The sequence below is a fragment of the Chrysoperla carnea genome, chromosome 2 (genome assembly GCF_905475395.1).
Source record: "Chrysoperla carnea chromosome 2, inChrCarn1.1, whole genome shotgun sequence".
NCBI classification, from domain to species: domain Eukaryota; kingdom Metazoa; phylum Arthropoda; class Insecta; order Neuroptera; family Chrysopidae; genus Chrysoperla; species Chrysoperla carnea.
Genome location: NC_058338.1, coordinates 45,662,148 through 45,685,773, shown reverse-complemented (window position 1 = coordinate 45,685,773; position 23,626 = coordinate 45,662,148). Strand labels below are relative to the sequence as shown.

Here is a 23,626-nt window from a genome sequence, read left to right as displayed (position 1 = left end):
AAATAGTTCGGGCGAAAATTATAGATCAAATAAATAAATATAAAAATGTCTTAAAAATTTTTTCCTAAGAACCACATTTTTTCAGGTATAAAATTTCTACAATTTCTACAAATATGATCTACAATTGTCGCCTGAAATCGCAAAAAAACCATTTTTGTGACCTTAGACCCCAAGTAAATTATTTCCAGGTATCGGATCACTGAGGACTTAGATTTCATTTATGATGGTGTTTTGAATGTGTAATTCGATCGGATAAATAACCCATCTAGGAAATAAAAGTAAAGATTTTCTTTTTTCATGATCATTGTGGACCGAAGTTTACAATCATGAGATGTAAAACATTCTTTACATGCTCCCCTAGTGTGTATACTATTTTTCAGCTCGACACATGAGGACGTTTAGGACAGCGGAGCGAAAGTTGAAACTTGTAAATTATCCAAAAATCAGGAGATAGATAAATAATAGACGAAGGAGAGGACAGTTTAGTAAGAAATTTTTGCCAAAAAATTCGATGTACAATTAAACTGTATGTATTTTATAACTTTTAACGTAAATATCTGCATAAATATTAAAGTTGGTGAAAATATTAGAGGGAAAATTAAAACTGTATCTTGTTTTTGTACATCGGATCCAAAACTTGCAAAGGAACTTTTTGTACAAAAATCCAAATAGAATTGCTGATTTCAAACATTTGAATAGGTTCAATTTTATAGAACAGAGTTGTGTATTTCGTGAATGTGTGGGTTGTGAGAAAATTAAATTGTAAATGCTTAAGTGTATAACTTATGAGAGTTGTTCTGCCTTTTTTAGCAATTTTCTCCGAAAGAAATGGAGCTATTGGCTTTGTGATGAAGATGATATTTTGAAAAAATTTCTTCAAATGTTCATCTTTTTAAGTCCGATTTGAATACAATTTGGTATCAAGAAAGGTTTTGGTATTTGAAAGGTCAATTTCTTTAATGAGAAAAATCGACAACTAAACAAGGGGGTGGGCAAAGTACAAAATTTTATTATCATTTTTAAGCAAAAAAATTTTTTCTTGTGATCTTGTGTTATTTTTTCAATCTCTCGCTAGGTAATTCGTCTAGCTAACGCAGCTTCTGCGCTATGAATTTTTATAGAGTGTTTTCGTCTGCCTACATAATTCGAAAAGTGTATCAATCATATCTTTATATTCTGGTATTATCACATATTTAAATAAAACATGTGCCGCTCTCGTGTGTTTCATAAAGGCTGATCCAATTTCAGTTTCCTATATTTGCAACTCTGTAAATTAGAATGCTGTGAGTACTTTGTCTTGTTTCAAACGTTGAATGTTAATTTGAAACATTCCATTTGAATCTTTTAACAAACGGATAAGAACACTCGACGCTAAAATTGTTCACTTTTTCTTCCAAAATAACAATTCAGTAAGAACTGTGTATAGACTTTTTCGAGAAGATTAAAACCAATTTAATCGTTCTTGTGAACGAGCAATTGTTCAAAATTTTACTGTTCAAAATTTCGATTATTGTTCAAAATTTCGAGGATATTGTAAGCATTGTATGTTTAGGCGAGTATATCATCGTAGTGTGCGCTTAGACAAGAATAAATCATTTGTTCTTCGCGGGGTTTTCTTAAGAGTCGCATCTATATATCATCAAACCTTCAACGTTAGAGCCAACGTTAAATGCTAACAACCGCCAAGTGATAACCGAAATAAACCCTCCAAACTTGCGATTCATAAAAAAACTAAGATAACTTTTCATTTTGTGTTTTTTTTAAATTAAGTATAGGGACTAGGGAGCTCCATTTGGGTCATCCATTGTTTGTATCGAAAAAGTACATACATATGTTATTTTTTAATCTTTTATTTTGATTTTTTTCACTTTGTAATCTTTCGCCATTGCTTAGTCTTGATCACGCAGATTTAATATAATTTTTTCCGTGAAATAAGAATTTCAACAGTCTATTACAATAATAAAAAAGTTGTTGTATCAAGATAATTAAGTTGAGAATATTCTTTAATGATTCGAATAATGCTAAATTCAACCATGAATAAATTATGAGCAATTTAAAAAAATTAACTATCAGGAGAGCTCTATACAATGCGGAAACTTTTTACTTGAATATGAATAATTCATTAAATCAATTTTCAGTTCAATGAATCTGTTGTGTCTGATTAAAAAATATAGTTGATAATTAACTTAAATTAATTTTTTTAATTTCCAGCTGATTTCCTGAATGTTATTTCTTTTGTGTTGCGAAAATATTTGTCAGAAAAATGGAACTCTAGTTAACCATTAGCAAACAAAAAATGTTCATTTTTTTATATTTCAAGATGCATATGAAAAGCGTTTCTGTAAATACCTTTTTCGGTCGTCGATTACAGCGGGCAAGGCAATTTCGTAATACTTTCACATTAACTCCGCTTTGCGTCATATCAATATATTATGGTTTAAGCCCCCAAATTCTTAATTCTAAAAGTTATTAGCTATTTAGCTTTCATCCTTATCTTATATGATTTTGGTATCTTGTGTGCTTTAAGAAGTGAACTTCTCAAGTGATAACTATTTAAAACTAAATATATTTGCTGGAAGCGTATGTTTGGGTTAATAGGAAAATCTAAAGAGAAAAACCTGTTTTACGTTTGAGATATGTTAGGGATTAAATGAATAGAGGAGTTTGATTTGTTGTATTCTTTATTTTATGATATCAAATTAATAATTTAAAAAAAATTAAAGCGAGAACATGTGTTTTCAAGGTGGCATGCATTCTTACGAAGCTTACGACGTGCCGGTGATGGTGGCGCAAAATCATTAGTTTTGCTAAAAACAACTCAACGTGGCTAAATAAGTTTTTACTTCAATGAGTGTTTTGCTAAATTGAAACTACTCATAAAAAATAAGCTGTTTATTAATGACTATCAAAAAAGGGTGATCGTAATCATGACTATAACATGTAGTAGAATTGTCGCGGTATTCGCTCCTAGATGGGAAAAGTATCCTAGAGAGGAATGTTACCTCTTTTTGTTTCTCGAATTTTGATGAATATAGTCTGGAATTTAAAACGAACAACAAAACATCTTCCAAGTTATACATAATGGTTATAAGTTTGTTGTACAATAACAACTCAATTTCCATAAATTTTAGTTATATCATATTTCTTTATTACTAACTTTACCTTATCAATCCTAAAAAAGACGGACGAAAATAAATCATGAAAATTTCGCTACATTATGAGCTCACAAACTAACAATTAATAAAATTAAGAATATAAACAACCAAAAAATGTCAAGCAAATTTAAAATTATAAATAAAAATAATGGTTAAAACAATACAATTATATTCAAACATTGTTAGTCAAAATCTTTAAATAAAAACACTCATACGGTTGGTTGGTTGACGATGAAGTTCTTTATAAACATTTTGATTTTCCCCATGGAAATCTACTTAACTGTCTCTCAAAACGGTATGGCATCATTTAGGTTCAAAACATATAAATACAAACCTACCTAATATACAAAACTAAAACAGTTCTATATGCTAATTGTAGATATAATTATTTCAAGACACCCAACTTCTAATTATCCTTGTTCCAACATTCATGAAACCGCATTATACACGTATAGTAGAACAGAGTGTTTCTAAATTATTAAATGCAGAAATAATATCTTATCCAAGTAAATTATAATACATTTTGATCTTTAATTCTGAAACGAGCCGATTCTCTACCTAAAGTTGTAGGTTTTTAAGTTCTAAATAAGATTTTCGGGACCCATACTATCGAGAACGATATGCAATTTTATAGGTTTAAGTTGAAATTCGTAATCCTTGTCTTAGAAAAATTTTATAACCAAAATTTTATCGAAATATATTAATTTTGGTTAAAAAGCCACATTATACGAGAGGAGGGCGAGGAGTAAGAGGTTACAACGAGATAAATTTTAATAGTTTAGGGTTGATATTCGTAATCCTTACCCTCGAATACCCATATAACCTATATTTTATCAAAATATATTAATTTTGGGTTATAAAATAACTTAATTTATCCATTTTTAGAGATATCGAGCTGAAATTTTTATAGCTTAGGATGCAAAATAATAGGTTTAAGTTCGTAAACGAGCAACCTAGTTCAAGTAAAAAGAGTCTATAAAACTTTCCATGTAAACTGTATGTATTCAACAATGCCTATACGCTAACTCATTATTTATTATTTATGTTTTGTTCATTAGCTTGCATACAATTTTAAACGTTTAAGCCTTTCAGTTATATAATTGATGTTTATGTATGATACAATGGCGAAACTATAAAGACAAGTAACTTGCCGAGTAATCTTAATTAAAGAGAATTGAAAAAAAAACATCTTGCACCAGAACTTGAAAGCGGACCTCTTGGATTCATGACAAGTGCCTTACCCAATTTGGTAAAACACGCTCTAGACACAGAGTGTAAGTAATTATTTCAACTGATCGTATTTTTATTTTTGTTTCTTTGTCAACATTTACTCATTATTTATCATTTATGTTTTGTTCACTAGCTTGTATACAATTTTAAACGTCAAAGCCTTTCGGTTATAAAATTGATGTTTATTTATAATACAATGGCGTAAACTATAAAACAATTAACTTGCTGAATAATCTTAATTAAAGAGAATGGAAAAGATTAGATTTAATTATAAAAGGTAACTCAATTTTTTTAATTATGAATGAATTAAATTCTAAGTCATACTTGCCTAATTCAAAATTGCCTGTTTGACAGCAATATTTTTCGCTGTTAGGAAAACATAAACTAGAAGAACGAAAATTGGTCTATTGGTCTACTTCTAGCTATCTTACTTCTTTTATATTGTTTGGGTATTATTTATTTAAAAAAAAGAACAAGAAAATTCTGATCGATTTTCACCTTTTTTTGTCTCTTATCATTTGTTTGGGATATTATTTAGCTTCCTGAGCCTTCTTCCTCTATGACCATAACGCTGATTAGATCGATCATAATGTACACGTGCTACGAAAGTCCACTATGTTCAATTACATCCAAGTTATACCTATTTAGTTCTACTTTGAATATTTCGGTGTCACTGATTAAAGCAAAATTGTATTTTAATGCATGAGTGTTTGTATATAAAGGACTTTTGTTTCTACAGTTATATATCACTACCACCATATTATTACTAAACATTGTACCTACTTTTCTGAATCACATTGAGTGCGACGATATGGAGATACTTTCTTTAGTGTTAATGTTAATGATACTTCACACAACTGTGTGTTAGTGGACCCCCTACAAGTGTTGTGTTTTAAGCTCTCTTGAAAGTATATCATGGCAAATTATTGAAATATTGTCTACAAAATTAATTACCTTTTTTTTTCCAACCACATAATAAATGTAAATATAATTTTGTTTTTATTATAATAACAAAAATTAATTTACATTTCTTTTACGTAAAATTAAGTGGAAAAAAATTACTTTTGATATTATAATTAATCATTTTTTAAAGTATATTTATTTTAATTTTCACATTTTTTTATATAAATATGAGTATTTTTTGTAATCTCTCGGGTTCTCCCTAACTAATAGAGTAGTGACAATTTGAATCGAAATAATGTCAATGATTACTGTTTACAGACTAGTTTCAACAACTTTTTTAAAGTGTTTTGTATGTGTGTCTCCACTACGGCTTAATGATAAATACAAGTAAGACAAAGCCATAATACCGTGGTGGAAGAATTGAACCAATATGTATACCTTGGATCTCTTATAGTTGAAGACGGCAGATGTGTACATGAGATCAAGAGGCGTTAGATTCTCGCAAAAATGACTTTAAAAAATGCCGGTCGCTACTGACAAATACAATTATTTCAAAAATATAAAAATTACGGTGTTATGTGTGGCCTGTTTTATTGTATGCCTGCCAATCGTGGACTGTGACCAAAAGAACAGAAAAATTCCTGGAAGCATCGGAGATGTGGTTTATCGGCAAAGTGAGCGTATTTCGTGGGCCAAAACATTTCCAATGACAAAGTGCTAAAATTGTTTCGTATTAATAGTGAATTAGTAGGAACTTTAAGAAAAAGGCAACTTAATTTTTTGGGGCATATTCCCCGAGCTAGAAAGTTAAATACAATTTACTAACTAGAAAAATTGCAGGATCAAAAGCAAGAGGAAAAACTCGAACTTCATTAATAAGTACCTTAGGTTATAATTACATGAAAAGGGTAGACTTCCTCCGTCTTGCTGATGACCGTATGGAACGCTATGATTACCAAAGTTTGCACATAGCAAACATGGTACTCGTTATTATTAATATCTGGATGACCGAGCTTCGCTCGGTTATTCGCCAATAGATGTCAGCAAGAGTCATATTTTTCACTTTAGACTACTCAAACGCCTCCTTTTTGTTATGTTATAATTTGCATTGTATTTCATTAACTACGTTATACACCAATAGATGTCTGATGAATTTTTCATGAAAAGACGGATAAAAGTACATTTCTGATAAATGAAACCTAGCTAGATCGACTTATCGCCCCAAAAAACCCCTACATACTCATTTTCATGAAAATCGTTGGAGCCATTTCCAAGATCGTTGATATATATATATATATATATATATATATATATATATATATATATATATATATATATATATATATATATATATACAAGAATTGCTCGTTTAAATATATAAGATGTATCTGATATAAACCTAGAACCCTTTCTTAATCATACTTTGTCATACTGTACTTCCCTGTACTTCAAACGCATGTCATCAAACACACCATTATAATAAATATTACATCAATAATATATTATAAACCCAAGATGGATAATATTGTCAAAAACGTACGTGAAATTTGACAGTAATATTTTAAAGAACTTTGCTGTTGCTCTTCTATATTATAAAAAAGACACACAAAATACAATAAAATAAAATGAAATCTTTTTTTTTCTTTTATCGTTTACAATCATATAAAGAGAAAAGAAATATCATTTTCACATAGTCAGCACAAAATAATATATTTTTATATATATTTTAAACAATATATCACTTTCAATAGAAATAAATGATTTTATATGAAGAGATACATATGGGTGTACATAGTATAATTATAGATCAAGAGCCTGTATGAAACAAGTGAAAGTCAGTCTTGGAACACGGTAGGAAGTGTGTTCCTTTCGTTTTAAATTACGAAAAGAACATACTTCCTTCCGTGTCCCAAGACACCTATCGTTATTTTTTCGCTTTTCTTTATTTTCCCACTCATAAAATGTTCAACATTTATTTAAATCAAAAATATCTAATATATTTTAGTTCAAGTTGTCCTGAACAAATTAAGATCTTGCGGCAGATTATCTATAACTTTACTTTGTTTAATCCTGGGTCCTTGACTATAATTGAGTATACATATATAAAAAAGAATGCATAATAATAATATACTGAGAAAATTTTGATGTTTCAACCTCAATAGATGGATACAATATATGGATAAAAAGAATAATACAGATTTTCATCATAAAAACCTTGTTACATAAATAAAATCGGTGAACGTCAAGTCTACATTAAGACTACATTACATGAGGGGCAAAAATTTCAAATTTCTCTTTTAAATTTTATTTTACCAATATAGTTTTATAGTTATTATCGTTATCGTTTTTAGTCATTTTAGTCACAATTTATCGATATTTATCTGTAAATGTCAGTAGAAAACTGTAGAAGATAAAATAAGGACTTCAATTCTAAGAGGAAAGAACCAAATTTAAGGCTTTTAAATTTTAAACATTCTTTGATGCGTGAAACTTTATTATTTTTTTAAGAATCCTATTAAATATTCATTGGTTGAAAAAAAATTTATAAAGAAAAGTGGTTTAAGGAATCAAAAATAATAATAATTAAACTAAATTAATAATTATTAGTATGAACTGCTAATGACATATCTCAATTCCTTACGGAATTGACAATATCGACCTGCCAACTGCGTTAGGGAATTGAGTAAGCGCCTATGCGAGCTTCGCCGTATCCAACTCCTCCGCGCAGTTGAGACAACAGAAAATCATTTGACTCCAAATATCTTTTTTCTCAGTGTATAGTCCCAGGGCATGTAAAAATACACTTTCTTTAAAAGTTATCTTTCACTATTTTAATGAGAGGGTACCTGCGTGTGAAAAATAAAAATTTGGAAAATTTAACAGAATAAATAACAGAATTTTCGAAAAATCAAAAGTACAAAGACAGGTAGAATATGAATATCTATAACATTTCTAAATTTCAAATCGATAGAGCAAAGAGTATAATCGAAGTGCTTGAAATTCAATTGTAACTTTAACCATTCTAATATGGAAAACCGCTTTTCTTTATAATTTTTTTTCCAGCAATTAATATTTAAGAGGATTTAAAAAAAATTATATTACGTTTTACGCTAATCATAAAATGTTTCACGCCAATCAAACATTTATACAACATATCGTACAAAACTTTTATGTCTTACAAACCTTATATTTGGCATCTAAGGTATTTGGAAGCATTTATTAGAAAATAAAGTGTTGGGCTATAAAATTAACTTTCTCTTAATTGCTTATGATTGCACGTGTCGAATGTATCCCTTCTATTCTCGTTAAGTATTGTATAGCTATAGTGTTTGTACGCAACGGACCAAGGAGTCGAATCATTTTTTATTTTAATATTATTCCACAACAAATCTGCTTGTACCTACCACAAATCTTTTTCAATTTAGAATATAAATTATCAACAATTGATATATACGGATCATAAAAATGAGAACGTTTTTCAACTAAAGCAGTCTTGAATAGAGCAGCACACAAAAAACAATAAATTAACAAACGATATATTGCTACTTTACTTTTTTATATTCTATCCACACATAAAACTCTTGCAGAATAGTGTGTGGTTTTTTTTTACTACATAAAATGTTTTGTAAGTAAAAAAAACTATCATATAGGTCCCAGGAAACCTCCATATCCAGCTTTATCTCTACAAAACAGCGCCAATCTGTATATTCAAGAAAACGAAAGTATCTCATCGTCACAAAATTTGCACTAGTTGATTATCCATATTTGTCGCCCTATTAGGTCAGTTGGTTAAGGCGTAACCAATTCCGTCCGCGGTATGCTTAGGGTAGCGGGTATAACAAAATTAATTTAATAATAGTTGTGATGGGCTGGTGTAGTGCATGGTATATGCATGAAAGAGGTGCACTCAGCCTCTGAAATTGAGTAGCTGATAAATTTTCGTAATTTTCACATTTTCAATGATAATCTAACCCAAAAAAGCAAAAATCATCATCAACTTTAAGGTCGTCACGCAATCAAATATTTGCCGAATTCGTAGCGCTCTTGCTTTGTTGTCAGGCTAGCTAAAACCTATGTCTACATTAATGTCGACGTAACCTTACTTTGGCCATACACTTTTTGAGAGTTTGATAAAGTAAAAATATATTTAATTTGTCAAAAAAATGAAATAAACAATAAAAATAGACATAGTTTCTATCCTAAAAACCGTTTTTAGTAATGCTCTGAAAAACTAATACTTAATAAAACAATAGGAAAGTTTAAAAATTAAAATTTTTTTTATCGATTTGTTGAAAAAATAACAAAAATACAAAAAAAAAATATGCAGTTGTGTGTACATTACCTTAATTGATTTTTTGCAGATAATTTCTGAATATGTATTTATAGTTTATGAGTTCAAGTTTTGCATAACACCTGGATCCAAATTTTATAGCATGGAAGTAAACAAAATACAGCTGAATAAAACAATATTACAGTATAAAAGCTTTAAACGCTACTAGTGATAAAATGTACTTTATTGAGTATTCAGTGATGTATATTATCGTAGTAATTTATGATTCATTGGTCGAGGTTATATGTAACACCTTTTGGAATAAATTAGTGTTTTACCTATTAATTAGTAAATTTTATGGGCAAAATTTTTTTGTGGGTAAACAATTTCTTATTTACTTCTCAGGATTCAGAGGAGCTACTGTAATTAAAATATAAATTAAAAATTAATTGTATAGCGGAGGGTGGAAATATAATTAATATCATGCCCTTGAAATTAATTTGAAGGTCAATTCGAATTTTTTTTATAATTTTCTAGGCAACTTGATCTATATAGCTCAATGCTTGTGTTAATTTTCTTGACAAGATCGACTTTTTCCGCAATTTAAACCACGATCTGTATAAGATATAGCCGCCTTATGAAAAACCAACCTATATTATTACAGCTCTATTTTTCGTTTTTTATAAAAAATTATTGATTTCTTCATTAAAAATTAATTATTTGAGGAAAATTGAAAAATTCATGGTTCTTCTTGTCTGCCCTCATAACTGCTCTCATGAGGGTTGATAAAGATAAGTTTGGTAATAAAAAATTTGTAGTTTTTACTTGTACTCGAGTGCCAAATTTATAAAAAATGGTTGAAAAAATAAACCCATTTTCAATCTTTTCTACATTGGAAAGCTTTCTGCCATTTTTTCAAATAGTTATTATATTATCAATAACCTTTGGTTTAAAATCGTCAAATCGTAAATCGTCAGGACCGTGACCTCTTTCATCGTGCGCTCACGGTATAATCATTTAGTTACCATGTAACATTGTCACATTACAAACGACATATAGTGTCACTGTATAGTCAAGTCACTACATTATAATAAAATATACGGTTGATAGATTGTTCAACAGGTACCTTCTAAATATATTTTTTATTTGCAATACATTTTATTCTCACAAACATTTCGACATTTTTATTAGATTTCTAGGGAATTTTAATGAAAGTTTTATATTATATGTTGTTTTTTTTTTTTTTTTTTTGGAGAAACAGAAAATACTATACAATTGACTGTACTACTAACAACGTTACACTAGTTTATAAATGACACATTAAAAACGTGACGAAAATCATTAAACATCATAATATATAAACTTAAATTTTTTTTATATACAGGGTGTTTGGTAATTTGAAGGCTACATTGTAGGAACTTATACTAGGATTCATTTGCAACAAATTTAGCGTTGCCACCTTTGTCAGGTCTCTCGCCCAGCACATAATGAAGATGGTGTCCTGGGGGAGGGAATTGTAGTGAGAAGCGGGAAATTCAAAAAATTACAATTTTTTCATATTTAATTTATTTCAACTACATCAAAAATATAAGTATGAAGTATAATATAAATATATTAGAGTTTGTTTTGGTAGTAATTCTTAGGTACCTATCAGGGCTTAATCACAAGGTGCAGACATGAAAATTTTACACAAGCATGGCTCGAACAAAACGAACAAACATGGAAATTCTGCACGAAAGTGACTTAAATAGAACGAATAGAAAACTTTAACAACGGACTTCTTATCGTGATACCAACAAAATAAGCTTAAAAGTCCTATAAACACTAAAATCATGAACAAAATCAAGTCTCACTACTCTAGTTGCTGATGTCAAATTCATCGTGGAAATAGAACGAATAGAAAACTTTAACAACGGACTTCTTATCGTGATACCAACAAAATAAGCTTAAAAGTCCTATAAACACTAAAATCATGAACAAAATCAAGTCTCACTACTCTAGTTGCTGATGTCAAATTCATCGTGGTCGTGATTCAGCAATCACAATGCCAATTTTGATTCCTAACCCTGTGGTAGCCCAACAAGACCTTCCCAGCCCGTCACTGCCGGGCAAGGGAAAGAAATAGTGAGTGTGATACTCATAATGACACTAATTCCGGAGTAGTTAAAACAAATATTTACGCAGCTTCGACGTGAACTAAGCTGATTTTTATTTCAAAATTTACACATGAGCAAAATTTCACCAACATACACCAATACACCTAAAAACTAGGCCATTCCTCTCTCGAAAACCACATCGAAGTATGAACAATTTTCTTCGCTATTATCTCCCATCCACTATTCCTCCATAATACTAACGAAGCGGAGATTTTTCTTTTTTCAAAATCGGTCAATATCTCTTTTTTCATTGGAATATATTTTCGTCCATTTCGTCAATCGGATACTCCGAAAAAAGATTATATTCAAACATTTTTGAATGATTTTTAATCTTCTTCAAAAAATCAATAGTTATTGCACCACCTTCACACCATGTAATGATTTGAGGCGAGTATAGTATTATACGGATTCATTGACACATATCTGTTAAGGCGCACTTCCACTGAGGCAAGATGTAGCATGCGGCATTGAAATATGCTACACACAGTCTTTCAATAGAGAACACAAAGCGACTTAAAATATGTCTCCTTGCCGCATGCTACAATTTGAACAGTATGGTCGTCGTCTATCCAACTGTGAACGGATCGGTGCGGATTGTAGTATGCACAATGGAATCTGGAAAAAAGAAATTGAATTTTATGCTTCGTTGTCACACGCCTACAATAAGTAACACTTGACAACAAATATCGAGCCACATGTTGCTTCAGTGGAATTTCGCCTTTATATTCTCCTCAGTTATAATTTCCAAGTTTTTGAACGGAAACATATGCAAATACTCAACGTGCTCTAATTCAAGAGCCATGCAGTTTCAGCATATAGTTTTAAATACCGAACTGTTTTAGCGAAAATTAGTTTAAGTTTTTGAGTTATCGCATAAAACAGAAATATGTCAATAGAAATCTATGACAGATAAATATCATGAATTAAAAAAAGAATCTGTAATAATTATGTTATCTTTATTGTAAAAAGATATAGAAGAATTGTATAACTATCTTAAATTCGATAATTTTTGTCGAAAAGAGCGATGATTCGGAATATCAGGAGTCGTGATATTAATTTTTCATTATATGGGAAAAAAATTCGTCAAAAGTAAATTCAATAGTAAATTTACGGAAAAATTAATAATCAAATTAAACCACCATTTGAATATTTTGTAAAGTATAAATCTAATAAATTTCGATTATTATCAATAATCAGATAAAAACATTACACAAGTTTAATAAATCATTGGTGACCATTTATTTTTAACGAATAGGTAATACGTGCTATGTCATATTACCTGATACCTGCTACGACAACCACCAGGAGGTAAATGAAAAATTTTATTTTCAATGACTTGAATGTAATATTAAGTGATTTATTATAATAAGTTGATTTTTAATTTATTGTTTTTTATATCTATAAACTTTTATCTATAAAATAAAATATTTATTTCTAGAAAATTCAACTGCGACTTTCAACAGAAACATACCCTCAAATATATTTGAAACCACAAAACTCTTGAAAATGTATATACTAATGCATCTTTTTTTATTATTTACAGTTGCCGGACGGAGTGCAGTTAACCTTAAGCGAACTGCGCGACATGGCTTACCGGCAGCAACATCAAATCGAGTCGCAACATCAATTGCTAGCGGCAAAAGAGCAACGATTACGGTACCTGAAAGAACAAGAAGCACGACATCAACGAGTTGCGTCTGAGAATGAACGATTAAGACGGTTGCGTGATCGTGTTGAAGCTCAAGAATTAAAACTACGAAAGCTTCGTGCACTTCGTGGACAAGTCGACCAAAATAAACAGAATAATGCCTTACTTAGTAAGTATTTTTACTTTATTTGTCAACATTTTTTTACAACTAGAATAACAAATATGTCAACCCATTCAAATTAGCTAATATTTGCTTAAAGAATTTAGATGTAATTGCTAAACTACAATTCGTTGACTTCCAACTACTATTTAGTATCAACGAATTCTGGCTGAATTTCGACAGAGTGTCTAAATTTTATCCTTGAGGAATAATATTTTCCTTATTAATGAGGAGATACAAATTAATTCGAATAAAACAATAAAGAATAAAACAGACAGGTATGAGTTAAAGATCAGGCATTAGATGGATCATTGGATCATAGATGGATGGATCATTGGATCATAGGATCATTAAAAACGTGCCAGTCTAATGAGCTGTCATTTTGGCATTTCAAATGGAATTTTTTTGTTCTTTTACTTATCGGGACAATGTTTTTTTAAATGTTATGGAAGGTGCATAGATTATAAAATCTACATCTATGTTGGTGTCGCTAGAAATATTGTTGAATATTTACAGAATTTTGCTGCCTTAGACCTGGTGGGAGTATATCCGAACTCTGTCTTCGAAATAGTTTTCAGCGACCCCAAAAAACTCCCGAGTATACCTTTTTGTTCCATTTGTCGAATAGTTACATAATGTTGTTGGTTTGGATCATCAGATAATGAATTAGCCCAGGAGGGGGTAGTATATCGGAATCCTGACCACGGAATAGTGATCAGCGACCCCGAAGTTCAAAGTTTTAAAATTTTCAAAAATCACCTTAAGAATTGATTCCAATAATTGACCTATTTGGCCAATAGCAATGGCCAAAGTTTCTAGAGGAATCAAGTTAGATGTAGATTTTAATCTAGGCACTTTCTGGGACATTTAAAAAAAATTGGCCCAATAGCTTGAGGTACACAAAAATTTCTAAATTTATACTTTTTTCGTCTACTTAGAAATACTTAGAAAGTGACTTACTGTTGCAAATATATTGTCACTGAGATACTGATGACCTAAATATAGGGTAAAATGTATGATAAAATCTCTTAGATATGGGGACTTAAATTGAAATCAATAATACGAGGAAAGTCGTACCCACAGTTGTAACTAAGGAACTCAAAAAAAATTAATTTATGTAAAACAATTATTTAAAAAAAGCACACATGAAAAAATAATAATTTCAGCACTCGACCAATATGGAAACATATTACACTTTAATGTTATTAACTAATGTGACCGAGTTAGTTGTTTAAAGTAAAATATTAATTAGCGGAGAAGTATTTTCTAAATTCAATTTACACCTACGTGTCTCATTTTATTTAGTAATCACTTGCACCATTTTACAAGTTAAAGAATAATATAAAAAAAACACAAACAAAACATAAAACTGGCAAAAAAAATTTTGAATAAATCCTTCAAACAAATGTAGAAAAAAACATATTATTTTAATTAACAAAATAAATCTCTTTGAATATGTAAAATAGCATGTAATACACCTCTGCCGTTCCCATATGTGTATTTTAGTTATGTGGTTTTAACATAATCTTGACAAACATACAACATTTTTGTCATTTCTTTTAAACAAGGAATGTATTAAAATAATTACTAAAAAATTTGAACCTAAAATATAATTTTATAAAAATGTAATTAATTTTATTAATCGCAGTCTCTGTAAAGTGGATATAGAAAGCTCGAGCAACATACTATTGAAATAAATAAATAGAAATTTAATAAAAAGAAAACCGACTTCATAAGAAAAACTTTTCCAAAACCAATTTATACGCACTAAAAAGTAAAAAAATAACGATAATATAATGTAGTTAAAATTATTGTTATTTTTGGAGTCGGTCTCAGGAAAGGAAACAACTCTGCCAGAACAGTTTACAGAATACATTATCTTGGCTGACACCGACTCCAAAAATAACAATAATTTTAACTACAATATATTATCGTTATTTTTTTACTTTTTAGCGCATATTAATTTGTTTTTGAAATATTTTTCTTTTGAAGTCGATTTTCTTTTTGATCCACACCAAAAAATTAAAATGAATTGTAGCTGTATCAAATTGACCTAAAGACCAAGCATAGTATGGCTATTTATGAAATGGAGTAACTGGAGATGCATGTCAGCGCAGCGAGCTCCAAGAAGTAGGGCGAATAATCGTGGATAGACTAAGCGGCCGGGCTAAGTATAACTTTTAATGAATTGGGTAAAATGAACCGCTTCAAATAGCAGAATAACTATTAAAAAGCACTTCCCCAAGGGGGTTAGAATGGCGGGATAATATTTGATATGAAAATACGTCAATTTTTGCAAATATAATGGACTACATTTTATTTTCTAAAAAATAAATTAGAAGCAAATTTACCACATTTTGGATTGTATACCCTATAGAGAACGAAACGTACTGTCTAGAGTATGCGAATTATCGTATGTATTCTGTTTACACAATCATCACCAAGACCACCTCGGGATACAAATATTAATGATAATATTGCAAACAAACAAAGCCACACTTTTTTCTATTTACATAGAAAATGTACCCTACAGCAACAAAACAAATGAAAATTATTACAGATATAAAATATGTATATGGAAAAATATTTGTTCAAAGAAAATTTATTAGAAATGATTGGAAATTAAAATATAAACAAAAGATAAATTCACAGACATGCTATAACACGCGTACACTTATATTGATAACAAAAAATAAAAATTTTGTGGTGATACTTCAGACTACAGAGAATTTTTTTTTTTGCATTAAATTACAGGAGTTATTCTTTTATTTAAATAGGTTCAGTATCACATACTGAATGTAAATGCACAAAATTCTTACAAAAATAGGCGAGGCTATATCTCCATAACCGTGCTCTTAAGACCTAAAATGGTAATAACCTTTATTGTATATAATTATAAATTTTTTTGTATCACTAACCGTTTATGATTTATACGACTATGACGATTTACTTATTGACTATTTGACCGATATCTCTTCTAATATTTGTTTAGCAAAAAAATGATAATAAATTAACTTTTAAATTCTACAAATTTCCTAAAACAATTACTTTAAACATTTTTTTCTAAAATTAATATTTATCATTAAAATACCTTTCAAACGTTACAAAAAAAAATCCAAATCGGCTCATCCGTTTAGGCGCTACGGTGCCTAAGACAGACAGACAAACACACACACACACATAGCGGTCAAACACTCCTTTTTTTGGTTCGAGAATTTGTAAAAAAATTTTAACCTATAAAAACGAAATCAAATAAATCTTAAGATTTTACAATAAATTCATATCTACAGAACTTTTAACGAAAATTTACACTCCCAATTTTCTTTTCCATGAAATAATAGAATTTAATACCCATAAATATTATTTTTTGTTTTTTATCTTTTTTTATAATCCAGTTCAGCTTTTCACTAAGTATAATAATAATAATGGATATTTTTATACTTTTTAATATAATAATGGTATTTAAACACAAAGGACATTAAAAATAAGAATTATAGTCATAAATTAGATAGACTAGCCCGACTCACTACAAAATTTACTTCAAAAGAAATTATATAAAATTCATAATACAATGGAAAAAATAAATTTATTTTTATTGTATAGAGTGGTTATTAATAAATTACAGTAAGTTTATTTATTGTAAGTGAAACTAATAAAGTTTATTATTTTTAGTAAAAGAAAATATTAATTGAATTTATATTAGGTTTTTGATAGCACATACTATATTACAATAAATAATTAAAATAATAGATACTCCAATCATCTTAGGGTTTCACCACGGAATCTAACGGAATAAGCTGAATTTTTGTACAAACCTGTATTTTGATAGTACAAATGTTGTCTCAAGAGTCACATATTGTCACGCGTGCGCCTTCTTAGATATTCAAGATCAGAGGTCTTGAAAATCACTTTTTTGTGAATATCTCGTTTCTTTTGCCTTCCATCGTATTAACATTTAATATAGAAGTTGTAGGGGATAAAATATTCTACTAATTTTGCAAAAGGTGTTGCGTTCAGCTTAATGTACTTCATTGCTGGGTCAATATTTATAAATATAAGGTATTCAATAATTATTTAAGTAGTATTTAATGATTAATTATGGAAAAAAAACGGCATAATTTACTGGGATTCACGATTGACCTTGTCTATTATACAGTTTTTTCACTTAATTATCGATTAAATACTACTTAATAATTTTTTTTATATCTTATATTTATAAATATTGACCCTGCACTAATTTTTGCCAAAGTTGCGTTCGGCGCTCGAGGTCACAAACTTGAAAATACATAAACTAATTAAAAGTAAACATTTTTTATGGTTTCTATAAATACTATCTAATCTGGTTTTCAGAAATCAGTCAAATGCCTTATTCTCCATCCTTTTAATGTTGAAGTTAAATAAACCCCATATCAAAGTCGTCTTAAATAATAAATCAAAGCCATGTACACTATTGCTGCATAACATATTATATCATGTATGTTTTAATATTAAAAAGTATAATCGTATTTTCAACCAAAAATCATTTTTTCATATAAATTTTTCAAGTTTGCATATTACAGGAAATATAGCTATAGAGTTCATAAAAAAAAATTATTAAACCGACTTTCATCTGGGTACATAATAGATCATACATACATAAATTTTGCTTTGGTGTCTAAAAATGGACATCGTTAAATAACATAACATATTATTTTTGAAACAAAAAAAAATTTCAGTTCAAATTTATTTTATTTTCAATCCGTAAATATATACAACAAAATTCCATTTTTTACCAATTATTTTTATACTCAAAATTCATTCGGTCAGTACCCCAAAACAAGCACCACAATAATTCGTTCGGAACAGCTATCCAAATATAGTGAGAGTGTTATATCGAAAGAATCGGAAATTTGTTAATAAAATGAATGACTTTCGTTAATTTATAGTTATTTTTCCAGCTTTCAAGGTAAACCAGATCCTATGAGACGCAAAAAATTACGAAAGCTCTTTTAGTTTGCGATTCTAAAAGAATTCTATCCGGAAGCGCTAACAAAAGTTTCCGGATAATATTTTCAGTTACTACGACTCTTTTTTTTATTGTGGACTTCATCACAAATAGCAATATCAATTTCGGGATTAAAAAGAAGTTAAGCCTAGCTAAATACGGTAAATACAATGTAGATCGAGAATATAGTTTTTGGGTTTAAATTTCATTACAATGCGGTAATTGCCTGATGTCGAATTTGTCATGTTACCCATAAAAATATATCATAACAAATTAGAAAAAGAAGTTAAAATTTAATTAAAAAAGTTGCATTCAAAGATTTGCTTCGAACAGAGCTTCCAACGTACAAAATTTGAATCATTTCCGTGGGCTTTTTACATTACAAATTATCTTTCTGATATACGGGGCAGGTAAATGTTTCTTTTATATTTAAAAATTATTAACTTTCTGAGAAAAGATTTTTGCACGGATAAACTTTATAAAAAATTTTATCATTACTTAACGTTTTGCGATATTTACAATTCTATGATAAAAATTTGTTTATGTATTTTTATGCGTGTCTGTCCCTCAAACTCCCAACCAATCATGGGTTTATTTTCATTTCATAATTTTATTTTTGAACATTAAATGTACTTGAAAGCTTAAATTCAATATTTTATCCATGAGGTGCTTTTAATATATAAAATTTATTGGTTTAACGTTAGTAGACAAACATTACAGTGATTCGTAAGTTTACGGTATACAATTATATATAGTATTTTGAATCGTTAGTTCATTTACAAAAGAAAAACTAATTAAATTCATATCAAAACTACCCATTTATAAGATATTAGAATACGAGTTTCCGTGTACAGCAGATTATGTATGCTGAGTTACAAAGAAAATGAGATTTCAATATCGAAAGATATCTGTGGAAAATTAATTCATTTATACAGCAGCAAGTGCACCCCACTTCGAATTTCGAGGACACAAATTCCACAAAATTTTCCTTGCAACGATTGTAAGTGGAAGTGCTCCTTGTTTAACTTATCGTTAAGATAAAAAAACGAAATTCTTTTATTTTAGAACTTAAGTAATGGGATATGTTTTTTTTTTGAGGCATGCCTCTTTTCATGGTTTAATATATTTTGGAATGTTTAAACCTTCAATTTTTCTTCACTAGGAATATAAAAAATAAAAACACAAATTTTGTTTTAATTTAGTCAAATTGGTTTACTCGCAATTTGCAATTTTATTGCTTAGAACTACTTTAGAACTCTAAATTTCGAAAAAATGGTCTTGGAAAGTGTCCTAAATATTTTGAATTATTAAAAATGCCAAAAATGATGTCCAGAAACCGTATAGATTAAGAAAAAGTACTGCAAAAATTGCCCATTCGTATCCAGTCCGTACAAAGTATCTGAAATACAAAGTTAATTCTCAAATAACATTAACGAATGTTCGAAAATAAAAGACAAGAAAATGAATATTAACAATTATTTGTCGAAGCACTTAAGAACAACAGAAGCTGAGAATAGAGCGAAGCCGCAGAAAACTATATCTACTCTGTGTAATTGGCTTTTAATAAGTTATTAAATCACTATTTATTATAAATGTGAAAGTGAGGATGTTTGTTTGTTTGTTTATTTCTTTCGCTTTCACGCAGAACTAGCGAATTGATTTGAATGAAACTGTACAATAATATAGCTCATACATCAGGATAACACTTGAGCTATAATTTATAAAGCTAGTTATAAATAATTAAGCAATGTGGCGCTAAGTTTGGTTCTGCAAAACTGATTGTTATAAAATTTTTATTCGTGGTCTATTTTTTATACCGCTTAATATACGCATGATATGCACATATTTAAAATAATATTATTAAGAATTTAATCAACAATTTTCAACTAAAAATAAAAAAGTTAATGGAAACTTTAACCCAATTATTTATTGTTTTGTTATTTAAGTATGTATACATAGTGGCCAAATAAAATTTAACAAGTAATTGTTATTCGGAAAAAGAAGGATACTTCGCTCGTGAAAAGGATACTTAACTTATTTGCTTTTTGCAAAGACAGGATTTTTATGCTACTATTACCTTTTGTTGTCTCCAATGGGTGGTCTTTTCTTTGATAATATTATCTGAACGATTTTGGACTAATTAAAAAATTTTTGGGCTTGACGTTGACTGATTTTATCTGATATACCTAAATAGAGTAAGCAAAGATTGAAATGTAGAAAAACACAATTAGGTTAAGATTCTACACTATTTTTCTGAACACCCTGAATACTTCTGCTATTACAAATGAATTAAAGATAGAATTTGTAGTTATTCAAATGCCGTAAAATAATTCAACATCCGGACATAACTCTACTCTGTACGAACGTTTTCAGTGTGATTTTTTTCTTTGTCATTTGAATACGGTATCAAGTTTTTCTTTTTTTTATTATTGTAAAAGAATAGTATTTTCCAAATAAAATTCACTTTTGGTCTTCACAAAGCAAAATCCAAAGTTAGATAAAAAGTATGTTTAAATTAAAATGGTAATAAAAGGCGACGACGAACGCTAGCTATTACAGCCAATTTGAAAATATAAAAAGTAAGATATCAAATATCTGCTGAAATTGGTTTCAAACAGCAGTAAAGGTTTCAGCGAAAAAGCATAGTCAAAAATTTCATTTTTGGAAAAGCCAAATACTTTTTTGAAAATCTTTCAAATTTCCAATCGAATTGATAATGAAAACAAGATTCGATTCTAATGGCAATGCCAAATATTGACATCATTCAAAAATGTAGTTGAAAAATTGAAGATATTGTAAACATCATATCAATTTTATCACAAGTAGATTTAATTAAATTTTAAAACTAAAAAGTAGAAAATAAAATTTTTCATTGAGTTTCCTATAGAGATGATTTTTTTTCCAGCTAATTTTTGCAAAAACGAATTTGAATATCAAAAATCGATTTAATACAGACTTCTTATTTTCAAGACGAAGGGAAAAAGTGTGCCTAGTTTTTTTTCCGAAAATGTCTTCCAGATCAAACCGGGAAACACTTCGTTTTTTAATTAAACTACATACTCTTTGTGGCAGATACTGGTTGTTTGCCACAAAAACTTCTGCCTAAAAATTTTTTTAATCTGCTACAAAAAAAAATATGTAATTTTATTTAAAAAAAAGTTGACCATCGTTTCACTTCAAAAGCGACCTCGGAAAATAAAACTAAAGAAAACCTGAAAGCTTCGGTGATATTTTCATTATAAAAATGGCGATGAGCTCTCACATTTATCCTTATCCATAAATATATAGCTTAAAACGAAATTTTTAAAGTCTCTTAAATTAAAAGTTCGCTTAAAACATAACAAGCCCTTGAAAACTCATTATTGAATTTTAAAGTAAAAATCCTACTCCAATTTAAAACTCCCTTGAAAACAACACTAAAATAATACAACACTTTTATTGTTGTTGTTGGTTAGAATTTAAAATATGCACCCCTAATAAAAAAACATTTTGTTAATGCAATTAAAAAAATCTTTTTATATCTTTCACTCGCGCTAAAACTGTATATTAAAGTAAATGTATTTTTTAATTATCCTACAAAAAAACATTTCTAGTATCCATACTATCCACCTCTAAAGGATAAAAACTAAATCAATAACAAAATATGTAAAAGAATACAGGATGTATTAATCTGAGGGCAAGTGAATTTTCAAAGCCACAACGTCTGCTAAACTAATGTAGAGCTTACGTAACTTGCCAGAATCAATTTTTGAGATATACTAAAAAAAAATAGAACAAGGGTCTCGCCAAAGCTCCCTTATATTAAATTTATCCAAATTTTCATTAACAACAAATTGTTAATAGTCAGTTCAAGAAATAGATGTCGTGATTATTAATTTTTTTAAATTAATACTTCAATTTTTTTATTAATTATTATATTTTTGAATAAATAAAACGGTAGTGATGTATTAACCTCCGTTGAGGCTGTGAGGCAATCAGTTTCTATGAAAATATGTGTTATAATATAGTGAAAGCGAGCTGAGAAACAAACCATTTATCATTATGCATGTTCTTTTAGAATTTCTCCGTGCGATGGCGTTACGAAAACGAGGAATCTGACTTATAGACTTTTTCTACTTCTATTTTTCCTCAAAGTAGCCTAGAACACTGCATTTCATTTCAAATGCGATTTTCATCATTACCATATATAATTCTATGCGATTTTTCATTACCAAGTTCAATTCTATTTCCTATGAGTCGCTGGCTATTAATATAAAATATTTCTTAAGTGTAAACTCTTGCGTAATTTTTCTGTTTTGATTAGCAGCAATCCACACTATAGTTTCAGTGTCAGTTCTTTTCTAGTCTTCTTTAACACTCTGTTTGTTAGAACGTGAATCTATCATATATGAACTAAATTTTATCCGTAGCTTGGAGATAATGACAATAATAATATAATAAATTTTATTTGGCAATAATATTAAAAAATAAAAAATTTAGAAAAACATGCAACTTTTCTATTATCCTTTTTAGTTAATTTTAAAAGAACTGTAAATGTTAAGTTTTTTAATTCTAAAAAATAAATTTAGAAAGGCAAAACTTTACACTTTAATATGATCATTATTTGAACAAATTCCATCCAAAATAAAAGATAGTGTTTTCCTCCAAATAATAATATGTTCATCTTTTAAACTTAGATCTTTTCTAACTTAATCTTTATTTGACATCCCTAAGTAAAGTAAGAGTAAACTAAAATGGTACCCACTCAATTCCATTCAAAGTATATTATAAAGTTTTGTTTTCGTTTTATTCAATATGTGACACTTTATTATTATATTTATAACGATAGACAGAGAGAGTTAGGCTAGGCTATATGTGTAAATGATAGGGTTTTGGTTTAAACCTTTTAAAACTTTTCGATTGATATACTGTTACTTCTGTATTCCTATTATGCCTTATACATAACACATATGTGTGTAACATATTTTAAGTGATATGTGATTATAGGGTACTTAGAAAGTTCTCAAAATAGGTATTTATATCTCAAAATGTATATACAAACCCCATTGTAGGTACACTAGTCGAATTTGAAAATGTGATTTGATTTTAAAAACTATTAATTCCTTTTTAATTTTTGTTTT

General features: G+C 28.8%; 1 protein-coding gene across 3 annotated transcripts in view; it reads left to right on the top strand.

The window, feature by feature from the left end:
* Window positions 1–23,626, top strand: part of LOC123293739 (apoptosis-stimulating of p53 protein 1-like) — a 598,530-nt gene that overhangs the window by 551,647 nt on the left and 23,257 nt on the right. For all 3 annotated transcript variants that reach the window (XM_044874642.1, XM_044874641.1, XM_044874640.1), the window contains one exon: window positions 13,258–13,531. In XM_044874642.1, coding sequence (XP_044730577.1) covers window positions 13,258–13,531 — 274 coding nt within the window. The remainder of the gene's footprint in view (window positions 1–13,257; window positions 13,532–23,626) is intronic.